This window comes from Telopea speciosissima, chromosome 7, assembly GCF_018873765.1.
Source record: "Telopea speciosissima isolate NSW1024214 ecotype Mountain lineage chromosome 7, Tspe_v1, whole genome shotgun sequence".
Lineage (NCBI taxonomy): Eukaryota > Viridiplantae > Streptophyta > Magnoliopsida > Proteales > Proteaceae > Telopea > Telopea speciosissima.
Window position 1 is genome coordinate 63,910,077 of NC_057922.1, and position 25,838 is coordinate 63,935,914.

The window sequence follows — 25,838 nt, forward strand, 5'->3', positions numbered from 1 at the left end:
TAAGAGGTAAGTGATGAGTAAGTGGTGGGTAGGTATATCATATCATATCTATATATGTGCTAATCACTCACTATATCTATATCTATGGTCTGTCAACTATTGACTTTTGACTTTTGACTTTTGATTCCCCCCCCCCCCCACACACACACACACACCAACCAAATCCTCAATCGTAATGCCATAATGCATGCAAGAAACTTAATCTTCACCAAAAAAAAGAGGAAAAAAAATAGTTAATTTTTTAATGGAATGGAGTACGTGTTTTAAACGGTAAAAAATTATAAACGGACGGTCAAATAAAATGGTAAAAAACAAAAAATAGAGAGTACGGATTTTAAACGTTTATATTTCAAAAAAACAGAACCAAAAAAAAAAAAAACTACACTATTCTCATATGAATTGAGAAATTTTAATTTGAAATACATGTTCCTATTGTTCAAAACAACTGTAACATCCAAAATTTATCCATACATATTCCACAATCCATTGTAAGTTCCATAACATGTAATCTAATATCAATTCCCAATTATATTCATACACCATAAAAAGTTCAGCAATGTGGGTTGGTTATGGTGTTGCTCATTATTGTTGTTAATAAAACCAACACACTCATGGAGTGATGCATGTTTAATTGGAGTTGTAAGTCGTTATTTTAGAAATCATTTTCAATAGATGTATTAGTTTATAGCTCAATTTTAGGGTCCGTGCATTGATGTTGAGTTGAAAGTGATATAATAAGAAATGTAGTCTTTTGATCATCTTTACGTTGGTGAAAAAATCAGATTGATAAAAGTTCGGGAAAAAGATATGATCAGTTAAGTAAGTCATTGTTTAACAAGTAGTCCAAGGTCTTAGAAAACGCCATTAAAAACAAAAACATGTTTCAAATGTATTTAAAAGGGGAATGCTGGCATTTGACGTTTTTTCCAAATATATGGCAAAATGTGTTTAAAACAGTAAAAAATGAGAATTTATTCCTTTTACAAGATTAGTTACTTTCCCTTTACAATTTATTCCTCTTTATGCATATTACAACATAATCAATTTTCGTATTCATGCATGGTTATTTACTTGTTTGATTTGGGGAAGGTGAATTAAAGTGTTTTTATTGAATCTTCCCTTTAAAAAAAGAAAGAAAAAAAAGATCGAATCTTTCATCATTACTAGTTATGAATATAAGATTTCATTGTGGTTCAAACCCGAAAAACAAATCGATCTAAATCAATATTGAAAAAATCAAAATAAATCAAAACCACACATGATCGAAACCGAAACCAAAACCGAAAATCAAAGTTTCTCAACGATTTGATTTTGATCTCACTCATTCCGAAACCAAAACCAAACCGAAATGACCTTTTGACAACCCTATGCCAACCTATTCTTAATGAAACTTCATGAACTCCACGTTTGGGATGCATATTCCCATGCAATGCCATGCAACATAACCCACATGGTCCCATACAATACATAACTCATGCATCTATATACCTAGGCATGTAACAAAGGGTACATCATCAGTAGAGATGAGATTCTCTCTTCTCCACGTGTGAAGAAAAACTAGTTAATTCCCCTTAAAACGATATACCCTTCTTTCCTTGTCGAAAAAGCTTGGAAACAATGACCGAGTCACCGAGTGGGTAGTGACAGAGGAAAGGAACTAAAGAAGAGAAAGGAAGAGAAAGGAAGAGAAAGAATAAAATAGAATCGATACAAGAGAAGTAAGGGAATCAATCGTAAATCATCATTCTACCCTGCCTTTTTCTCTTTTCAAACTAAAGAAGAGCTAGAGAAACCATGGAAAAGAAAAAGAGTGAAGAAGACCCCCCCAAAAAAACGAAGGCTGTTACAGTTGCAGAATCACCAACCTCCCACTTCCTCCTCGGGATCGTCAAAATCCACCCTAGCTACTGTCTTTCTTCTTTCTCTTTCACAATTAATTCTACCTCGAATCCTCTCTTTCTCTTTCTCAGACTTCTTTTTCAACTAAAGCTACCTTCCCATGGATCCCCTCTTACGTTTCTTCTGCTTCTTTACCCTTTCAAATCGATGAAACTCATGAACTCTATTTTCCTTTTTAACTCTGAATTTGTGACATAGAGTGCAATAAAATAACAAACATCACAGGTTTTTAACCTGTTTTCGAGAACAAACAACACAAGTTTTTACTTTTTTTAGATCAAACAACACGTAATCACAAATGTGAGAATGTAAGCGTAAAAAAGAATCATGATTTTGATACCATATTCGAGGGTCTAACCTAACACATTAAGGCATTAAGAGGCCGGAGAAAGTTACTCAAGTATATGAAACCCATAATCTTGGATTGGATGGGCCGATATTGGCTGGATTGGATCGATATCGATTGAGGTCGATCCAAGATGCAACCGATCCTTGACCAATCTGATGGAGCGGCTATAAGATCGGAAAATACTGTCGGATCAATTGATCCGAATCGATCTGACTGAAGTTTTTGGATTTTTTTGAAAGTTCTTAAGTTTTTTTTTATATATTATTTTGACCGATACTGATCGATTCAATCCGGAGATCACAACACCCGCTAACTCTAGCCGATACATGACCCGATCCATAAAAAAGTGATTTTGAGGGTTTTTTGACCGATCCAATCCCGATCTGAAAAGGTATCGGCCATGACCGATACCTAGATTTTGAACCTTGCCCATATGAGATAACTTTATAACTCCTAACAGTAAAGGGCTCATAACCCATTTTTGTAAATTGACTCATGTATGTTTGACACTGCTGGGAGGGTCCAACTCAAAATCTTAAGACAAGAGAAAAAGCGAAGTTGTCATATATATGAAAGCATGGAGAACATGTGAAATGACCGTGCACCTTCAGAATTTTTCACCTTTCCATGGAGTGAGGCAGTCAATTTGCACGCCCCTATGTTTGAGTGCAAGGGATTGTTATTGGTGAAGCCTAATCTTCGTCCAGAAAATGCCGTGGCGATTCTTTGGCGGGCCGTTTCGTTTTCGAAATGCGACAGAATGGCCTAAAAGTGCATACAGTAGTGCCATTGGCATTGATTCCTATAGAGTTTGTCAGGACCTTCGAATTAACATGTATTTCAACATATGTTGGGTTTTGGTCCGAATCAAACCGGGGGGGGTGTTTGGGTATGCAGGGGCAGTTTTGTATTTTTCTAGGTTAAGGTTCTCTTATATATAAATAATCTTTATCTCTTCGAGAGGGTGTGAAATATTTAGTAATATTTGCTTAAGAGAGAAGTAGAGAAAAACATTTTTGTTGCTCGACTGTGGATGTGGGCTTCCTACTTGGGAGTGAATCACGTAAGATCCTTTTCTTGTGTGATTATGTGCTTGTTTTTCTCTCAATCTTCATGTTCTTTGCAAAATCACAATTTCTAGGCGTTTTTCTGACACACAAGCAATGCATCGGAAACGTCCAGATAGCATTTTTTCTCCCATATATATATATATATGATACCATAGCTATCAATATTTCAACGGACAATATTTGGCACACGTGACCCCACACCCACAACTAAGGGACTGAGAAGTGAGGACAAGGGAGGAAGATAATTAAAGAGTCATTGTGGTCACCATGGGTACATGTGTCATCTGTGGGTACGTGTCAAGGAAACGAATATGACCGAGCTGCCTGACTGGAGGGAGACAACAAGGGCACTTCCCTACCCTACACTAATTATCACTGGGGTTGGTGAATGGTGACATTGCTGTGGCTGCGAAACCCTCTGAGAGAGAGAGAGAGAGAAGTTTAATTAGACCGTGACAACCATATTAATTTCCTGGCTTTAATGAGAATTAATACTGAGATCGTAAGTGGAATGTGAGATTAAAATTAATATAATCAGTTCTTTTGGTGATTTATCATTAAGAGGATGTCCAAGCTTATAACTAACTAGCTATGAAGCAATTAAGTGGCAAACTATAGCTATCTCCAACCTCTTAATTTGGTCTATAGATAGCTAGGCCCTATATATAATCCCTTATCTATTTATATATATATATATATATATATATATATATATATATATATATATATGATTTCAGTTCAATCTAAGACCTATTTATATAGATAAAAATAAGATTTAAAAAAAAAAAAAAAATGATTCAAAAAGCCAAATATATGGCCCAATGAGAAAATTAATCTAAAGCATTAATCAAATATAAATGGGGTAGCTAGCTAGCTATTTGATTGAGCTTGGCAACTAACTCTTGACATGCGTGGATAGTCCAAGAGTGTCCCTACCTATTTTATATATATGGTTGGAATTTGCCTTGTCATCTATCATATGGTTTTAATCAATTTGAGACATTTTTTTCCCAAACTTGGCAACATGTCGGTTATACCATCCAAGGAATAGTGTGATCAGAATGCATTGTCCATATCATCTTCTTCATTGAGGATTAAGTAGAAGGAAGAATTTGGTTACGCTACACGTATGGGCATTGTTCGATAATACTTCCTACTCGATCTCACTTAGAATGTATAGAAGACTAATTTTGGAAGAATAAGAATAGGTGTTGAGCACCGACTGTACGTACAACGGAACTTATCTCATGTAAAAAAAAAAACATTTTTCCTTTTTATTTTTTTCTTCTTAAATTTCCCTAGACTTTCTCATCAATTCATCATGATCACATAATAAAGAAGATTGGAAGAGAAATTAGAGCTAGATTGGTTGAACCAGTGCCAATAGAGAGGAGGGGCCAGGGTGACACATTCACTTGGGAGTATGAGATGGGACTTAGGAGGCACGGGCGAGCCCCACACAGTCACACGCGTGTGTGTGTATATATATATATATATATATATATATATAAATAAAACATTAGTGGTGACTTAGGCTACTGATCACTACTACTAAAACTGCTTCAATATCTATAGATTGCATGGTTGGTGAGTAACATACATGACCCATGCAACTTCAATTCTCACCCAGAAATTCTAAATATCCTAATGTGATATAATTGTGTGTAAGCTATAAGCCCAAACCCCAATTATTAGTCTTCTTCACTCATGCACGGGTTGGAGCTTTCACCCATTAACATCCTTATATACTTTTGCTAATATTGCAAAGTCCAGAAGAGAAGAAGAAGAAGAAGAAGCAGAAGAAGAAGAGGTACTTAAGCTTTGGCGTTGGAGTTAGGGTAGGTTGGTGGGAAGTCCCCACTTGCCACCAAGCAATCGCTATTCGAGAGACATACCCACACTTATTAGAGAGATCCCAACAGTCTCCTCTCACGTGGGATTGCTCCCCTGGGATCCATTGATAGCTTGAGCCTTTAGACTTTGGAGTTTAGGAGTACGTTCTCTCTATCTCTCCTTGTTCCTCCTGTCTATTTCACGTCTTTAATTGAGGAAAAAAATCATCAAATTACAATATTAATGTTGGGGTACATTGTCTTGTATTCCATGGCTTGCATAAGTGTGTTGACTGTATGGGTATTTTGGTAAATTTTCTACATAGCTAGGGTTTCTCTATAATCAATCTGAGAGAGGTGTGTATAGTATGGAATTGATTCCACTATAGGAGAGGATTTATTTTATATAAAATATAAAAAATATCCTATAATTGTAACCCTATTCTCCATTGATACTGAAACAAATCTCATCTCATTAGTGACCTAATATTTCTCATGCACCCCTATGGTTCTGATGCCTGGGAACTTTAGTTTCCATGAAACTATTTCCCTCCTTTTGTACTCAGATGCCTGGGAACTTTGTTTTGCCATTTATTAAAAAATAAAGCCTTTTTTAATAAAAGAAAAATGATTACAAGAATTATTACCATGCAACCAATTTTGTCCTCAATATCTTATTATTTGTAAAATAAATTATTTTTTGTAAGATATTATTCATAATGGAAATTCTCATGTTTTGACCTATATGAGACCCATGTGGATGATACCATTATTTGCATTGCTATTGGTTTGGCGTGCAAATTTCTCCTCACACTGTCTTCTCTGTATATTTTTCCATAACAATTATCAATTAACAAGAAATCTGTCTGTTTCAATTAAATGAACTAAAAAAATTGGAGGCATTTTTCCTCCATAAGGGTGAACTCTTCACCTACATATTTACCGTCATAATTCTCTTCCCCTGTATGCTGAGGTCCAAATTACCATTTACTGTTTCTAAAGTCCCATCCAAGTGCAATGATAGCCATTAACTAAAGAGATTCCTCGAGATTCCTCTTCACTATGGATGAACAAAAACTCGTTGCTAAAAAAAATTATCCTATCATCCTATTCCTCTAAATCCAAATTTTACAGTCAAAAGGAGTTAATAAATAACATGTATTACCATAATTCAAAATTTGAGATACAAAACTTAAGCTTTTAATGACTTCAACACTTAATTTGAAATGACTATGAGCTGCGGTTGGTTACTTTTCTTAACAAATTTTATCACATCGACAATTGTACACTGTTTGGCACCGACCCACTAGTCACTCTCTTTAACATCGTAGTTGTCCTTTATTGATACAAACTGGATTCTTGCAAATCAATCTCCAAGATACAACATCCCAAGTAAGTCTTATCAATAATTGTTGTACTCAATTATTGAGCCATGTTGGAACACAGAGTAGTGCTTAATAGAAAAAGGGAAGACTTTAAAAAGAAAACAAAATGGCAAAGCAATCACTTGATCAAAGGAAGAGAAAGCAAGGGAGCATTTCAAAAGATGCCTCTAACAACCAAATTCTTCCTCTCTAGTTATAGATGGAAGGTGTCCCTTAGACATATTTGTCCAAAACACCCCAAGAGACGTGACTTCTGCCATAATTTTCATAACTTGATTGTAGCCGATCTACTAGCTCCTCCCAATGGCCATACCAATTGAGACTTGCTCTTGAAAAAAATTGACCGATACCCACCGCTTGACCATTGCAGTTGACTGCATATCTAAGCAAGTCGACTTGAGAAACAGAAAAAATGCAAGTATAAGAAAACATGCAAGCACAATGTGAGGATTGAACCAAAACAAAGCTGGAACTGTTTTGAATCTTTAAATCTAATTGTTTTTTAATAAAAATCTTTAAATATATATTAAACCTTTAAGAAAGAAAGAGAGAGAGAGAGAGAATCACATACCTATTGCAACTTGTCTTAAGAGATAGAAGAAGAGAGAGAGCATCACATACCTATTGCAACTTGTATTAAGAGATAGAAGAAGAAGAAAGATATTTAGGTAGGTAAGATAGGAGTTGAGTTCGTCTCCAGGGAGCCCAGCATGCCCAGGGAGCATCTTGCTGTTAGGTTATGTTGCACACATTTTTAAGCATGCACCGAGATATGTGCAGCATAGCCCCACCCTTGAATGTCCCCTGGGCGCTGAGCTCCCTGGAGAGGAGTCGGATCTGGTAAGGTAGAGTGGTTTTGTTTTTTTAAAAGGGTAATCTAAGGTGAAAGTTATGATTAGGGAGGTTAGGCATAGGAATTGTAAGGGGTCAACGCCCTAAGGCATAGCTAGGCTGTCTTACCAATCACCACATAATAACATCATTGTCCACAACTTCCCACTTCACCAACCTTTATTATTTTCTTATCTAAAGAAGAAGAACTACCCTTAAACTCAAAAACATCCTTAGAATTTGATGAAACTTTAATATTAAAGGTTATTTGGTTTTGGCTTGTGGCCTATGGTCATATTATATCTTAAATCAGTTTAAGAACAACAATCACTTCAAATAATTAAGAATAGATTCTAATCTATATTGATATTTTGAATCATGGGAATCTCCCACGTAGGGATTGGTTTGAAAGCCCTTGCATGGCTACCATGTGTCCTAGGCTATCTTTCACCATTTTTATTTCTCCTCATTCTTTATTTTTGGTTTTTTTTCAAGAAGAGAATTATTTATTAAGGTAAAGAAAGAAGTTTAATGCATGCTTGAGAGACAATTTCTAGTTTTTAATAGAAAAGGGTCTACAAAATAGTCAATTAAGCACTATAAAAAGATTTACTTAGTTTGTACATAAGCATGGTGTGATGATTGTGTGGTCCTCTTAAGTCCACTCTTATAAATTAGACCTTAGGTATTAATTTATTTTATTGTGACGTTAAGGTATTAATTTAGTTTATTGTGACGGCTTCGTTTTTGCCTTGTTCCTCCTCTCATTTCTAAATCTTGTTCCATGTTGTTCCCGACATAGAGAAATGGAAAAGTTTGGATGAAAGGGTTCACTCACCAATCTAAGGTCATCATTACTATCTTCCTATATATGTTGGAGGTCTAAAATATCTTTTTTTATTTCTTGGTATTCATCCATCCAAGTGTAATGGTGATCATCGATGAAGAAATTCTTCCTTCATCAGAGCTCAAAGAAAACTCTTCTCCACATAAACAAAATCTAGAATAAAAGAAAATGGCAACTCCCCCATCCTCCACAACCCCCCCTCCCCCCTCAATAAAAAAAAAAAAAGGAAGCTGGTTGGGATCGTGTGGAGGTCCAAAATGTCTTTTTTCTATTTCTTGGCATCCATCCATACAAGTGTAATGATGATGATCATTGATGAAGAAATTCTTTCTTCATTGGGGCTCGAAGAAAACTCTTCTCTACAGATTTTGTTAGAAATCTAGAATAGAAAAAAAAAAAAATGGCAACTCCTCAATCCTCCACACCCCTCCCCAAAAAAAAGGAAACTGGTTGGGATCGTGTGGAGGTCCAAAATGTCTTTTTTCTATTTCTTGGCATCCATCCATCCAAGCGTAATGATGATATCCTTCATTGGGGCTCGAAGAAAACTCTTCTCCACAGATTTTGTAAGAAAGAGAGAACTTTTAAGAGGGCACATAATGCAACCAATTAGGGATCATTTTCCCTCTATATTATTATGACGAGTTTCCCTCCACCCACAAGTTAATGAGATCCCGTTCACCGAGGGGCGGGAATGGATAACGGAAGGGTATTTAGAACATACTAAAATCTTAGGAGGGGTTTATGAACCCTAAGATGATGGGTGAACCACATCTTCTATGGATGAATGAAAACTTTATCCAAATTATTATGTACAAACTAAATAGAAATAAATCAGAAACCATGACCCTTGAGGGGCAAGTGAGTTAAGACCAGGGTCGCCCTATTTCCCTACCATGTTGCCATTCCTAGCCATGGATCCACTAACTTTGTGGTATTGATGAGGGGACCCTGACTTAGCTGGGGCTCATCAATGTGTTAAAACAATGATTAAGCAAATTAAGTACTCTTAGTTTAAAGACAAGATCCTCAAACCGCTTGAGATATCTTTTCTTACTTTTAAAGCCAAGAGCCCACAGTGAATTCAAACATCTAATCCTTCACTTTAGACTATTTCTTTTTTTTAGGGTAATATATCGATTTCCTTTTTGTGAAGAAGGCAAAAAAGTGAAGCACAAGAGACACTGATTTTAGGCCATGTGGAGATAACATGATATTAATCTTTTTTGTTTTTTTGGTACCTGTCAAAGGAACTGCCCTAGGGAACTCTACTCGCACACACTAGAGGGGGGTGGGGAACCACTATACACACACCCATGTGACGAGTGGATTCGGGCACCCACACCACATCAAAGCATAAACTCTTCGTTAGTTTGGCCGTGGAATATATTCATTGCATTAACTCTTCTTCAGTTTTGAATCATAAATCTTTATATAGTCAATTTACGGATAATTCGATCTGATACCATTTGATATTGTTTAATCCAAAAACTTGAGCTTCAAGATGGAGAAGCACTTCCTTGGTTTATAAACCTAATAGACACGTACTATTCGACTGACATGGAACAAAAACCCCTCTAATTTCTAACCATGGAGAGACACTCACTACATCAGAATATATCTTTCTTGGTTTTTTTCTTTTAGGTAAAGATTTTCCATGATATCTAAGTGAGAAATCGCACCAATAAGAGGGTGGGAGATAGATTTGTTTAATAAAGGATCCACATTTTTTTTGAAGAGAGGGAGCAACAATGTAAGCCAATGTTTTAAAGAGTGGAATCAAGATTTGGATTGGTCTACAACCAATTCTGATCTGAATCAACCAGAACCTGTCAAGAATTGATTTGAATCAGTCAGATTCTACCCTAACTGTAGAAATGTAGAACGAATCAGCTGCTTCAGATCGGTAGGAATCAAGATTATTGGCGTCGGCCAATCAATCTGATCCTGAGTTTTAAAATCCTAGTGTTGACCCAACGACTCATAGAGGTTGTCGGGTCAGAATCGCTAGACCGATTCCGGTTTCAATTGATCCGGTTTGTTGATCTGGAAACCAAGGTTATGGTATGAAAACACCAATTTCGGACCAATCTGGATCACGATTCCATGTTTTGTATCCCAGTCTAAATGTAATTCATGAATTGGAATTTTTGGGTTCTCTTTTCTTCTTCTTTTGGTCTTAAGCAAAAAAGATTTAACTGTTAAAAGCCCAAACAGATCTCTCCAGTCTCCACTGAGCTTCTTTTTGACCGATAATGGCAGGGTTGTTCTCTCGTAAATCCTAACCCCTCAAAAGCCTAAACTCTTCTTCATACGAATAGAATAGATCTTCTTCCTTCTTTCTCTCTCTCTCTCTCTCTCTCTCTGTCTCTCTCTGGTGACGCAATGCTCAAGCGACTGAGGGAACCCCACAGAAAGCAAAAGCTTTAACTTTCTCCCTCTGTCATGGAGAAGTTCTGCCTAGCTTTACCTTCCCCTTCCCCCCTTAGTCTTCCTCGATTGCTACTTTTCCCATTTTGCGTGTGAACACGATCACGAATCTCTTCCATTGCTTCGAATTCCATCGTCACTTTCCTTGGTTCTCTCTATCGGTTTCCTGCTTTAGACTAGTAATGCGTCTTCCTTGCTTCAATTGATCGAGATCTTACAGTTCTTCGTCTGAGGATCTAATTAATTCACCCACGCAATTAAACAAACAAATCAAAGGAATTAATTCGCTCTCAATTAGTTAATAAAAGCCCGATAAAAGTAAATTAAACGAAAAAGAAGTTATTAAAATTTTATTCTCTGATGTAAAGTTGTAAACCCCCAAAACCAGTAATTAAACGGATAGTATTTTCTTCATTTTCTTTCCAATTTCGTCTTTTTCCCCCCCTCTCTAACAACTACAGTATCAAGCCATTAGCAATGGCGCGATTCGTATCGAGATGAGTTGTTTCATACACCGGCAACTCTTCGTGATACCGTTCGATCCCAATCGCCGAAAGGTTATCGAGTTCGAAAAGATCAGAGCTTGAATAGCTCGCCGCATCATCATCATCGTCTTCTTCTTCGTTGTCGTCGTCGTCGTCGTGAAGATCTCTCATGTCGAAGTCACACTTCTTCTGATAACCTTTAAGAAGATCTCGTGCGGCTTCTTCTACACGTCTGTTCTTCTCCAGGAGATGTAATTTGAGTTCTTCGTTGCGCAACGGAGCTTCTCCAATCTTCCTAACCGCTGTTACAGCCATCAGATTGGACTTGTCTTCGTATAGACGTTTCTGTCCACAGGGTCGACAATCCTCATCGACAATTACACTAACAGGGTAGAACCGTACGGACCTCTTCATGCCATTGCTCAATTTCCCTCTCGAAGATGGGGTTTTGCTCAAACAGGATCTCGAGAACGAGGACGCAGACGAGCATGTCGATGCCTGCGCCGATTTTGATTTCCTCTCATCGTCACCACCTCCAACTGAAGAAGAAGAAGAGATCTTTGCTTTCTTCGGATTACCTGCTGTGAACAGAGAATTGAGAAAGCTGGCCAGCCGACCGCCAGGGGAAATGGGCTGTTTTGCCTTCTTTAGATCGCCGTAGATCTTTAAAGCTCTTGATTTTGTCTTTGTGAAACCACTTTCGTGCTTCGGCTTCTGCTGAGGCACAGAGTTGCTTCTCTCCTGGTAATGAGCATCAAAATCGTTGAACTTCCTCTGCTGATATTCTTGGCGTGGAGGCTTCTCCGATCGAACGGGAACCGCAGTTCGAACCGGTTTCAAACCCGAGGATCTTGACCTCGAGCAGTAAACTGATTCGGCTTCAGAAGAAGAAAACCCACCTCCACAGCTGGAATCTGAAGAGCTTGAAGTTGAATTTAACAACGAAGAATTTCGATCGTTCCGTAGTTTTGGTGGGTTGAAATCAAAATCCGGAACCGACGACTTCCGACGGACTACGATCTTCTCAGTTACTTTCTTCTCCATCCATTGCTCGATCAGGCAAGCTCGTCGAAGATTTGCCATCTCTTCCTCTGGTAAAACGCTGCTTCCTCGAATACTACTACTCTGTTTCTTTCTCATGGTCTCCCTGTAGAGGACCGGTTCTTCTTCTCCTGCGTCGTCGATCGAACGGTAGATAACGTCAAGAAGGGTTGAAGAGAAAGATGGGTTTGCCTTCGAGTGTCGATATCTGTCTTCACGAAGCGGCTTCTCCCATTTCTCCATCTCAACAGAAATTTATAAGAAGAAATTGAAAGGAAACAAACAGAGGGAGAAACAAGAAAAAAAAAATGGAAAGAAGCAAGTCACGACAGACAGAAGAAGGTATTGAGAGCTTCCCTCTCTTTCTTGTCTGCTGCGGTAGAGTCAAAAGCTGCGACAGAAATCAAAACGGAACGACGACTCAGATCATGTGATTGAAGAGAGACAGAGAGAGAGAGAGAGTGTAGAGATATTGAGAGCGAACAGAGACTTTGTTGTACTCTTATTAGTTTCCTTTCTTTTTCTCTCTCTCTCTCTGTGAATGTGAATGTGAAGGAGACAAGAGTAATCGATGACTGCTCGAAGACGAATTTTCTTTTGCCGGTTGAGAGAGAGAGAGAGAGAAAGAAGCGTAATTGAGAGCTAAAGGCCACGCCTTGAAGTTGAAGAGACGAGACGAAATGGGAGAAGCAAGGAAGCAAGGAAGCAAGGAAGCAAGTTAAGGGCCAAGGGGTTGTCTTCTCTTCTCTTACTCCTTTTAAGAGGGGCCTCATGCGGAGGCGCATTTAGTGCTGGCTGGCGTGGATGCCAACCTGGCAATAGATGAAGTGGCATATGTGTTGCCCTTTTTAAACCCTCGATTGACGGACAGACGAAGATACCCTTCCTTTTTACGGGAATGTCGTAACATTCCTTCTTGACTTATATCTCCAAATCGAATTCAAATCTACGGGCCAAGTCTAAGCTGTAGAGTCTTGAGACTCTTCGGACGTGTGAAACGATTGGTTTGGTCTGGTTTCGATCGGACTGAATCGGTCTTTTGGTTGGATTGAGTTATACTGAAACTGGTCCGGTAAGTGAAGATTCAATTTCAGATTCAACTGGTCATATAGCTCTTGCACAAGCATGGTAACCAATGAAAGTGTGCACAGAGGCATTGGTTTGGATAAATTTCACTATGAGTTGAACGGTCTTTTTGTGCATAAAGACATTCGTTTGTGTTTAGGCGTAAGAACCATGCTAGCCACGTGACTGGTTAGCCTTTTATTTTTTTTTGGGCTTACTGAAAAAGATGGTTTTTTATTTTTCCTTTCCAAAGTTTGGGTATGATAAAGTTGATCTACGAGCAATGTTGTGCAAATGCATGTGCTGTAGTTTTTCAACTTGTTCTGACACGTGCCTTACTTGAGGAGGGGCATAACATAAGCTTTGTCTTTGTTGTTTTTGGTAACAATATTCAATGACAGTGTCCCAGGAAGGAAAGGGCCAAGAAAGACAGTAATACACCATTAGGTTCCACAAACAAGCTATTATTCTAGGGATCTCCATTGAGGAGCACAAAACCTTAATGAAAGATCTCGAGGATTTGCTTACATACATTTGGAGAGTGTTCAAGTTATTTAGGGGGAAATATACCAGCCCCTATCAATTTATAAATGGAAAGAATAGATCTTCACAAAAGAGAAAATCGTTCATCTTGGCACAGTTGGGCCATTCTAGACTTAAACCAAAGACCTTACTCGGGAAGTAAATTATCACATCTATGATCCAATCAATTGGAGAGAATCAATAGATTCTTTTTCGAGAGTGATTCATCCTTCTCGAATACAACATACCACCCTCCAGGCGAAAGAACTTTTTTCTTCACTTACGGACTTGCTTGGTTCCTTGGGTGCGGTTGTTTTTTCAGTTTTGATCAATTAATTTATCGGTGTAGCACAATTCGATTATCAACCGATTTCATAATAATCCAATTGAAGTCAGTCCGAAAGGACGCCTTTCATTTTGATTCAGTTTGTTCGGTCAAGTTTGATCAATTTGACCGATTCGATTTTGTTTTTGACATCCCTCGTCTTTACTTTCAATCTTTCCTTGCATGGGAGTCATGGATTTTAAAATTTCTTGGATTGGGCGAATCTATCCATTGGAATCAAAATCACCCGAGCTTGATCTTGATTCCGTTCTAGAATAGGCAATCCAATCTAGGTTTATATGATAAATGCAGAATCTGATCAATTCTGGCTGATTCCGACTAGGGGTGTTAAAAACTAACCCGAATCGATAAAAGAGACAGAAAAAACCCGGATTAAACCTAACTGATTTTTATCGGATTGGTTTTGGACTGGGGTATGATGGGACTGACTGAAAATCGGACCGCAGCAAACCGACCGATATCAAAACCGAATGAAACTGTTAAAAAGAATCATTGAGTATGAGTTTATAAATAGGTGAAATGATTAACCATTGATTTCATTATTAGTGAGAAGATTTCTGATTGTAAGGGGAACTGTTATAAATTCATGAGTATAAGGTTATGAATATGGAAATTGATTTGTAACAATGTTTCCATTGATCTCCTTATTCATAGTACAAAATTAGTTGGGTAGTTAAATGAATGATATGATAATATGGTTTATTTTGTGATATCAATATTAATTAATTTCTCGCTAATTAGTTATCCATTGATTTTTTCAATGTTAGTTATTTTCCCTTTACAATGATAAACAATGACTTAATTTGTGTCACTATTTATCTATTGATCACAATATGAGTTATCGATCTTTCCCTTCCAATTTATTCCTCTTTGTTCCGATTATAACATGAACATATCAAAACAATTTTTTTTATTCCTAGCTGGTTGTTTACTTGTTTGACTAGGAGAGAATGATTGAATGTGTTTTTACCAAATCTTTCTTCACTATAGGTTGAGAATATAAGATTTCATTATGGTTCAAATTCGAAAACAAATCGATCTAAATCGGCATTAACCCAATATTGAAAAATCGAAATAAACCGAAATCGTACTGAATCGAAATCAAAACCGATAAAAAATTGGAGTTTCTTAACAGTTTGGTTTTGGTCTCACTCATTCCCATGTTGGATTGTGTCCATCAACCCGATTAATTTGAAATAAATGAATTTAATATTGTTTTATTACATGAATTTATTTACAGGTTTATAAGCTTGTTTCATGGATTTTCACCCAAATCTGTTCTCGACTAGGGATAGGATCGGACATCCTGTTCATATGCCGTTATATTGTATGTTATTAGAAAAATTGTTTTCAGGGCATAAAAATAAGTACACATAATGTGTGTGTATAGAAAAAAATCTGGTACAAATTCTCACATGTTTTATTGTCTGTCATATTATGGAGAGATGCGCAACCGTGACCCATGACCTTTTTTGACCTGAGAGATCCTTATCATTACAATGTTACATTGCGGATTTTGATACATCAATGGTTGATATCACAGGAACTAAATATTGGTGTGTTGGATTCATGATTGTGCATCGTGAACAAAAAAATATGCTCAACATGGAATCTACTACCCTTGATTGGAGAATATCAAGTAGAGAAACTGCATGTGATTAATCAAATAGAAATATGGATCCAGTGATATTTTTGTAAATGATTTATACATTTTATTTTTTATTTATTAAATATATTAGTATATTATTTTAAATAATATTTAATCGTATTTTTGGTCATCCGATTATGATCACATGATCTCTGATTAAAGACATGTACAATAGAATGTGGTTTGACAGTATTTAATTACATGTCATATAGTCCATCATGAAAAATTGTTTAATGGAGAATCCTATATGCAAATTAAAGAGTTTAATTATGCATGACATTTAATTAAAAAATTAAAAAAAAATTGATGATATTTTATTTATGATCATTATTTTATTTGATAAATATAATTGACTATAATTAAAATATCACAAAGTCCTTTTTAGATTCTACTTCTTCCTTTTTTAGAAATAAGTTGGAATGCAAGTCAAAGTTCTTTTCACCAATCAATTTCATATTCTTTTAATCAATTTCCTATTCATTTTAGGAAAGTGAATGAGAAAATCAAATCTCAACCCTAAGTGGTTAAGAAGTTATTAAAACACACACAAACAGGGGATCAACCAGTGTTACCTAATCGAATTTATTGCTCTCCCCCCTTGGTCGAGCTCTCTCTCTCTCTCTCTCAAACACGAGATCTTGTAGCACTTACCAATGAAGCCCTATCAATTAGTATTACATAGAAGAAATCAATTATAGACACTAATACAATTAGATCCGTTGTCTCTCTCTCTCTCTCTCTCTCTCTTCTCTTTTGCTTTCTTTTTGAGAGTTGGTATGTGGTTAAGGTTGTAGAAACCTCAGATTATTGGTGAAAGTTCGTGTTGGCTTGCTTTGATTTGGAGATTCAAGAGTTGATTTTCTTCAAATCTCATTGTTGCTCAAGTGTGGAAGAACTATTAGGTGAAGGATGATCTACACTTGAGGTTCTCATATAACTTATGTTTTCCACGTAATTTATTTTTTGTGGGAAGAGATCTCAAACTTGAATACAAAGGTAAAATACTCAATCCAAATTCCACTACGCATTAGGGACTAACCAGATTGGTGATTAATTTCCAACATCCCAAACCGAAACTAATTTAGACCAACCAAAATCAAGCCAAACCAACCGTTTGACACCCCTAATTTCGATTGATCCAAAGCAGAATCAGGTAAAAAATCGAGGGGTCCTCCATTCAGATCCCGATTGCTTGTTTGAAAACCCTAATAGGAATGAGACTCAATAAAGGAAAGATGCTTCTACTCAAGCTGCAAACCAAAAGAATAATTCAGTTTTGAATCGAAACACTCTATTTTCATGTATAATTCCATGTAAAATTGCTTGGAGCTTAAATGACTAATGAAATTAATCCCATTTTGCAAACGATTTTTAATATTACATATTCTATATTCTTTAAAATTCTATTTTATTATATAAAAATCTTCTAAAATCCAATATTTTTCTGTAAATTGAAAAAAGAAAAAAAGAAAAAAAGAAGACTATAAGTAGCTCATTGTAGAGATCCTTCTTCAATTGTAATCTTTTTTTTTTTTGTTGGAAAAAATATACTCTTATTTAGATAATTTATATATCGAATTTGATAGGTATGGAATTTTTTTCCTTGTTTTTTTGTATTTAAATAGTCTCAAGCGAATAGATAATTTAAACATTATAAAGAGATGTAAAAAAGTCATATTAATCTAGTATTTAACATTTGACTAGGTGATAATGTGGACACTAGTCTCATATGTTTTGGCACTAATCATGTTGCCACGTGACAATTATAATAGGTACGTAGATAGGCTTCCTTCCTACATTGATCATGTACGAACAACCCTACTCCCATCTTATTTAAGTATACCTTTAATTGAGATTTGGTTAATGAAAAATGCATGGCTTCGTTTGGAGAAAACTTGTTACATGGCCTTGGATATTTGCCACATGGCAATTTTATAGTTTAACGATTAGTAGTATAGCATGAAAGTTCAATAAACTGGAGAGTGTATAGTTGAGTTTGGACCTCCAAATTTGACATGTGACCTCCAAAGTAAATTAGGATGGTGTACAAAAAAAAAAAAAAAAAAAAAAACACGTCTACTTCCTTGGTGTGATATAAACATTTTTCCTAATAGACATGATGTATATTAGGAAAAAAATTGAAGAAAAATATTTTACCTGGAGACAAAGTTTGTCTTACTATAATGTAGGAAAACTTAGGAAGAAAGATATCATTACTATAATTAACATGATATTTTTTTTCAAATAAATTTATGAAAAAGAAAAGAAATAGAGCCTGGTAGGTTGACATATTATTTTTTTTTCTGAAGCCCCTAATGTTCTAATAGATGATAACTATATTGAAGTTAAACAACTTCAAATAAAATAATAATAAATCACAAATATATTTTTTCAAATCTGAATTTGTATAAATTTCCATCAAAGTTTAAAAAATTATAATCAAACACAGGATCAACCTCCATCAATATTAATTTGAATTGGATAGAAATTGGTCTAAATTGGTTCAAAATCATCCAAAAACCCTAGAAACAGAATAAGGAAGAAGAAACAAAGATTTTTATATATCTTTGATTTTTTTTTAATAATATTTTAGGACAAGAAAACACTAACTGGTCGTGTAACCCCTGCACCAGTCTGGGGGCCAATGAGCGTGCACACAAATGCATTGATTTGGATGTAATTTTCGATTTTGTTGGGGCTTGTTATGAAAACAACGCCCAGAATGGCGATTTGCAGAAGAAAATGAGAATTAGAGAAAACACACAACACACAACACCAGAGATTTATGTGGTTTACCCCCAAGATGGGAAACTACGTCCACGGTCGAGTAATAGAACAAATTTCACTATCATTTGGAAATGTTACAAAACCTCTCATACAACCCTCTCAGAGATAAGAACGTTATATAGAGAAGTTTTAACCTGAGGAAGTACAAAAATACCCTTGGACCCAAAAATTGTCAAATCGGACAGGGTCGGACCAAAACATAACATATATCCTAAAATATACCGTTTCGAAGATTTTGACGAGCCCAACACAACCCCCTACTTTTGGCAGTGATGTATGCCAATTTTTGGCAATCCGAGATTGTATCGAGGTCAAAATGACCCTCTAAAGTTCCCAACGATACATCTGGATCGAAAATCAGGCTTTACCAATAATAGGGCTGAACGGTCTTTTCGTGGGTTTTTTTATATCTCGATGCAGGAACCACGCCAGATTTAACATTTTTTTTTCTCAATTTTTTATTTAAAAAATTAAAATTAAGACAAAATTGGAGATCATAGAGTATTCATGTCGGATTCCAAAATAAGTTATAAGATTCGACCATCTCGAACTAAAAATCAAGGGCGGGCCGATGAATGAGTCAATTTTATCGATTTCGATTCGATTTGTTAAATGACTGGTTTACATGAAATTATGATCTATCAAATCAAATATTATATTAAAATAAATGAATAATTATAGGAAGGTTGGTAGTCAGATTATGAGATCTCATATGCGCTGTCGAGTGGTGCATGTTGGAACAACTACCAACCATAATTACCACACGACGAGTTTGTTAGCAAGTATTTTCGGTCTTTATTATTCTAATCAACAAATATTTTTTTTGTCTTTCCAACTGATGCCACCCCATTCCCACTGCTATTCGCCTTCTAAGACAGGGATATAATCGTCAACTCACAAAACAATGGCGCTTGCATGTTTTGTCGTTCTCTGGTTATAAAATGTAGGGAGGAGGTGCGAGTGTGCGACAAAACGATATAATGTGCAGGAGGGCAGAAAGTCATTTCATGTGAGAAGAACGGGAGATGTAGGGACAGATGTGCTAATTTGTAAGGGTGTTAACCGGTCGAGATTGGCCGGGGGTTTGAGTGTGCGTCAAAATGATATATCATGTGCAGAAGGGTAGCAAGGTAATTTCACATGAGAAGGAGAGACGTAGAGCCAAATGTGCTAATTAGCTAATGTGTAGGGGTGTTAACCGGTCTGAGATTGGTCGGTTTCGGGTTGGTCAGTTTCAATTGGGTGTTAACCGGTTGAGATTGGTCCGTTTGAGTGTGCGTATTAATTTCTAGTCTCCTACTTCTATCCTGTGTAAAGACTCTCAAAATTTAATCATAGCCTAAAAGGGGTAGAACTTGGGCACCTATGAGTGGTCCCATAGTGGATTTCATGTGACTGGCCCTGTAGTCTGTAGGACACTTCATCGTTCGAGGTGTGGTTGTTACACCGTAGTTTGCCACAATTTAAAGTTAAGAGACAGTGCCCAAGTACCTATTAGTAGGCCTGTAAACGGATCGGATTCGGCTTGGATATGGATTGGATGTAATCGGATTCGGATATTTCCTGGTCGAATACGGATACCTCTAAACAGATTCGGATGCAGATCGAATTCGGATTTTCGACCATCCGTTTACACCTCTGCCTTGTGTAACCCGAACCTTCCTCCCCCTAACGGATACAATTCACTCTCAATCCATAGTTTTAGATCATGATTCTCTTTTCCTCATATTCTAGAACTTGTTGAATCTTAAAAAACCCTCAAGATCGTTATTTATTTAATTTTTTATAATTAAGTATTCGGATTCGGATTTTTATCGGAGTGTTCGGATTTTTTTCCGGATATCTCTAATCGAATACAGATGCCCCTAAACGGATACGGATGCGGATCGAATTCGGATTTTCGATTATCCATTTACAGCCCTACCTATTAGTCTTCAAATTGGGCTACTGATGTGGATTTGAGAAAAATCCCTTGGGGAAGATCTTAATTTCCCGAGGAGATTGTTGGGTTTCCACCGATGTGGCATGCGAAAAATCCCTTGTGGAAGATCTTAATTTCTAGAGGAGATTGATGGGTTTCACGTGAAAGTAATTATCCCTAAAGGCAAGCTTTTAAGGATAGTTCTACCTAAATCCCAACATCAGAAATTCGAGTAACCCATCTTTGGGCAAACTCACCAAGACAATATTTGAGTGTAATCTTATGCTCGTTAAAAATAATTCATTTTAATTTGTGCAGGAGGGCAGCAAGGTCATTCATGTGAAAAGGAGAGATGTAGGGACAAATGTGCTAATGTGTAGGGGTGTTAACCAGTCGAGTTTGGTCGGTTTGAGTGTACGACAAAATGATATCATGTGTAGAAGGGCAGTATGGTAATTTCATGTGAGAAGGAGAGAGGTAGGCTCTGTATGGTAACATTATTTTTTAGTGTTTTGGTGTTTTTTTCGCTTTTTTAGGATAGAAACACGCTAAAATCTGAATGGTATGTCTAGTTCGATTTTATGTTTTTTTGAAACGAATCGGGCATTTGGCATATTTTTAGCACATATTTGTAAAACACCAAATTAGTGTTTCTCACCTGAGAGAAACACTTTTACAATTTTTCGGAGAAACATGAGCTTAACTTAAGATAACGAGGGCAAAAGTGGAAATTGTCATCTAAACAGAACAATAGGGGTTTTTTGCCCTAAAACTTCACAATCGTCCCTCACAAGACCTTTGCAAATCTTTGGAGAAGGGTTGTGGTGCGAAGAGAAGCGCCCGAAAATTTGCGACCCTCCATCCCTGAGCTTATTGTTCTTAGGTTCTTCCATCTTCCGCTGTTCCTCCTCTCCTCGTCTGGTTCTTACTTTCTGAAACCTTAGGTCCCCAACCACCGGTGCAAACAGGAGCACTCCCTAGCCATCCGGTGAAGACAACACTCTCTAGTGATTCGGGTAATCCCTGCTCTCTCTCATCTACAAGCCTTCCTCTAACCCTCCCCCGTTTAGAACTTCAGAATCACTAAGCCGTGATGACTGAAGGGGAGGATTCAGGCTTCTGTACAGTGATTTGGGATCTTAATGGACACTGCTAGGTTTTGGCAACTCTTGAGTTTATGTGTGAAAGTTTTTACTATGAAAAGAAAGTGTGGGCCAAGAGACTGCTACTCAGTCGTGTAGCTCTTGCACCGACGTTGGGCAATGAAAGAATGTGCAAGGACAACAACAAGGATGTATGTTTTTTATTTCCACGGAGGCAAAACGGTAACTTTGTGTGTTCCTGAGTCTAGGTGCAAGAACTACATGACTAGTCAGTGTTCTTTTCCCTAAAGTGGGAAAAAGAACGCTTTCTAGTCGTAAGGTTGGACACAGGTGCATGCAAAATTACTACTCCAACCTCCCCGTGAAATAAATCCAGGTTGATGCCCTTGTATAAGCTTTCATTAGCCCTCATGCTGATGCAAGGGCTATGCGATCAACCAACGATTCCTTGCCCAAATAGGGAAATATAGAATTGATCAAGAGATCATAATTAAGCAGCTAATGAAATTAAGGATCAAGATATGTTGTGATTATGTAATGGAGACGATGGGGATCGATGGGGATCAACTGACATTCATAGACAAAGATCGAAGGCTTGCTTGATTGATAGATGTAAATAAATCACCACCCGTTAGTGTGTTACTTGAACGGAGATGGGAACGCAACGGAAGGATCTCGTACGAATTTGGTTACAAGCTTTACGAACTCGAGCAATCTTCTATAATCTCTAGATATCTTGAAAGGCTTCTCCACAGAGAACTCTACACCGCAAATCTTTGAGAATAAATGGAATCTCACAGAGATCACACTAATAACTTAGAGAACATGATTGAGAGTGAGAGAGAGACTTTGATCTCAACAATAGCATTGGGATTAAGGGTAATTTGATTATGTATATATATAATCAGTCCTCACCTCTCCTCACGGTATCCCACTCTAAATAGGAACCACAGAGAATGAAGAGACCAAAAGGGAGAAGACCACCTCCTTAAGTGGCCAGCTCAACTATTCCAATCGGCTTCTCTATGGATGGACATCAAACCCGAACCGGGTTTGCCCAAGTTCGGTTAAAAATAGACAATTGCAAAAAAAAAACATTAATATACGAGAGGACATAGATGGTAACCTGTCATATTAGGTAATTAGATGGAAGAGAGAGAGAGAGAGAGAGAGAGAGAGAGAGAGAGATGATTGGACGGAAGGGATATGTTGATGCAATTCCCAGCCAAAATGATGAGAAGTTCTGTTAAAATAAAGAATCAAAGCCCAGCGTATAGATTTTTGTCTCCCTCTCCTCCTCGACTTTAGAGAGAGAGAGCGAGAGACAAGAGCCCATCTGTCTTAGTGGGTTAAGATGCACTAATGATTGTGCTCGTGGCTCTTTCGAGCTTTTGAGAGAGAGAGAGAGAGATTTGGAAGTCTCCAAAGAAAGCAGAGCGTGTAAGATTTAATTAATGAATAAAGAAAGAAAGATTAGAATAAGAATCGGAGACGGGTGGTTAGGGTTGTGTTAGAGAGATTAAAATAATGGTGGTTAGAGATGTGTTAGAGAGAGAGAGAGAGAGAGAGAGAGAGAGAGAGAGAGTAAAATAATGGAAAGGAAGTAAAGCAATGCGCGTGTGTGGGAGCTTCAGCCTTCACCGCCTCTTACATCACATGCTCTTTCCTTCCCTTTGCCGCAGTCTTCTTTCAAAACTAAGGTTGAAAACAATGGACCGGGCGGTTCAAACTCTAAACATTGGTTTCTTATGTTAAACTTTATAACCAAACCACATAATCGAGAGTGTTCTGTGGTCCTGATGGTTTGGTTTCCTATTTAGATTCTGTAAATGATGAACTATACAATTAGGTTTACACCCTCCACCCACCCACCCACCCATCCACCCACCCAATCACCCCCCCCAAATAAAATAAAACAAATTAAAATAAAATAAAATAAAACAAAAAACAAAAAAAACACTTCATATAGACGTACCTTTGGAGCTGTTAAAATGGATTCAATTTTGTTTGGATTTGAGCATGAACTTAGGTATCGGTATCGTATCGGTTGTGCCAATTGATACGTATATGACAATGACATATTATCGAATTCATATTTACTAAAATTGTAAAAAAGTAGTTTTTGTACTAGAATTGATCCAATACCAGAATGATATGGTTGGTTTGTATCGATATCTGCAGCAATTGATACCATGAATTAAAACCTTAATTAGATCAGTCATATCCGATTCAATTTTTATGAAATGGGTTTTGATTTTAGAGAATGTAGGTATAGAGAGAATTTGAGGGGGTATTTATAGGGATCATTTATGCATGTACCTTAATTAGATCATTTAGTTGGATATTCCATATCTAATTTGATATTAGGTCTTTAAATGAATTTGAATATAGATATGCTTACAGTTATTCCTTTGGTCGGTTTTAAAGCTTCTACCTAATTTGAACTTACTGAAATCCAATCCATAATGTTGGGAATAATCTCACATCGGCTAACTCCAGAACTTTGGATGATTTTATATACCAATTAAGTTTTTTAACTTAATAGATTAAGTTATATATTATAAGAACACCAAACCCATCATTAAGTTTATATATGTACAGCCGCCCAAAATAGGGTTCACACTTGTCACGTATATACTAGTAAAAAACTATTTCAATTGTAAAATATTATTTTTTATGAAAATTTTAAAATAATTTGATTTTTTTTTGTTGGGCTTTACTTTTACACAATTTGCAAGATTTTGGTTCAGATTAAACTCAACAATTCTTGTCTTTGCACTTTTTTTTAGATCATATAGGACCACAGATGATTTGGTAGTAGAAAGGCGAAGTGAAATATGTATTTATGAATTAAAAATTGCACACTGGAAATAATTCATCAAATTTCACATTCATTTTGGAGAAGCATTTATAACAAAAATATCTAAAAATACCCTTTACACATGAAGAATAGTATCAATACTCTTCAACTTCTAAATCAGCTATCCAAGAATATTTGAAATTTTTTAGTTTTGAAATGTATTTTTAATTTGTATATTTTAACAAGTGCAAAAATGAGATATTTAAAAGGACTCTAGTTGCTAGTCCACCTAAGTTGTTTTGATATGGCAATTCTAACTTTAAGATATGGCATAAGTTTTCATGCATAGCTATGCATGTGCAAGACCTGCATTACTGCAGTCAGATTGACATAAATATCAATTGGAAAGAATTAAAATCCGACATAAAAGCCCCTAGCTATAGCCATTATTTGATGGAGTTGATGGGAGAAGAACCCAAGTACGACTACCTTTCCCTTAAGATATCTAAAGAATGATCTAAGACTGGCTATGTATTGAATTTCAAACTTAAATTCAATCATGTAGCCTTCAATGTATTAATAATTGCCACATATATTTTCATTTATCCAATTTTTTTTTTCTTTCAAATTTCACTAAAATTTCAGACTTTTATTTGTTACTTGGACAACTCTACTTGAACTGAAACTTGACATATTAGTTCTCTTTTGTTGTCTACCCGACCAAAAGAATTCTAAACCAATCAAACTTACCATGTGAGGTATTTTGAGGCATCCAAAAATGCCTTCCTAGATGGACCTTATGAGATTACCTCCCAAAAAAAAATCAATAATGGTTTTGGGTCATGATTCTTTTTTCTGAAGTACTTTCAAGGTTCCTTCTTCTTCTTTTTTTTTTTTTTTTTTTTTTTTTTTTTTCTAATTTAATAATGATGGTCAGACTTGTGGAAGGAGAGTGAGATTCAACTTAGTTCATGGCCCAATTGAGAGAGAGAGAGAGAGAGAGAGAGAGAGAGAGAGAGAGAGAGAGAGAGAGAGATTTTGAAGGATAAGAGTGAGAAAGACTTTGACTGATTCAAATAATGTCCTAGTCCTATGTGGTATTATGAGTAGTGTGAAGTGTGAAGTCCTCTTCCTACGTCAATGACCATTATCTTTTATATTTTTTTGGACTATCCTACTCAAGGGTCTATAGGTCAACTACAAGCTACAGTGAAGGCTAAGACAAGCCTACAATCTACAACTAGGGGGGAGGGGGAGAAATGTGTCTTTTTTTGACACAATATGCAATTCAGGAGAATCGATCTCTAGACCTCCTGGGGGGCATGCACCAACTTGCAATACCACCAACCAACTGAGCTAGCAGTTATTTGCAATGGCCACTATCTAACCTCAAAGAAACAGTAAGAATGTTATTGGTGGAAACACTATATATAGGGGGAGTGTGACTATAGGCACCCTAAAGCTACTTTAGTAGGAT

General features: G+C 36.6%; 1 protein-coding gene across 1 annotated transcript; it reads right to left on the bottom strand.

Annotated features, from left to right (window-relative positions):
* Positions 1-11,085: 11,085 nt before the first annotated feature.
* LOC122670043 (protein BIG GRAIN 1-like A) lies at positions 11,086-12,656 on the bottom strand. The gene has a single exon (XM_043866989.1). The coding sequence runs from the start codon at positions 12,410-12,412 to the stop codon at positions 11,099-11,101; it is 1,314 nt and encodes a 437-aa protein (XP_043722924.1). The 5' UTR covers positions 12,413-12,656; the 3' UTR covers positions 11,086-11,098.
* Between the last annotated feature and the right edge of the window lie 13,182 nt (positions 12,657-25,838).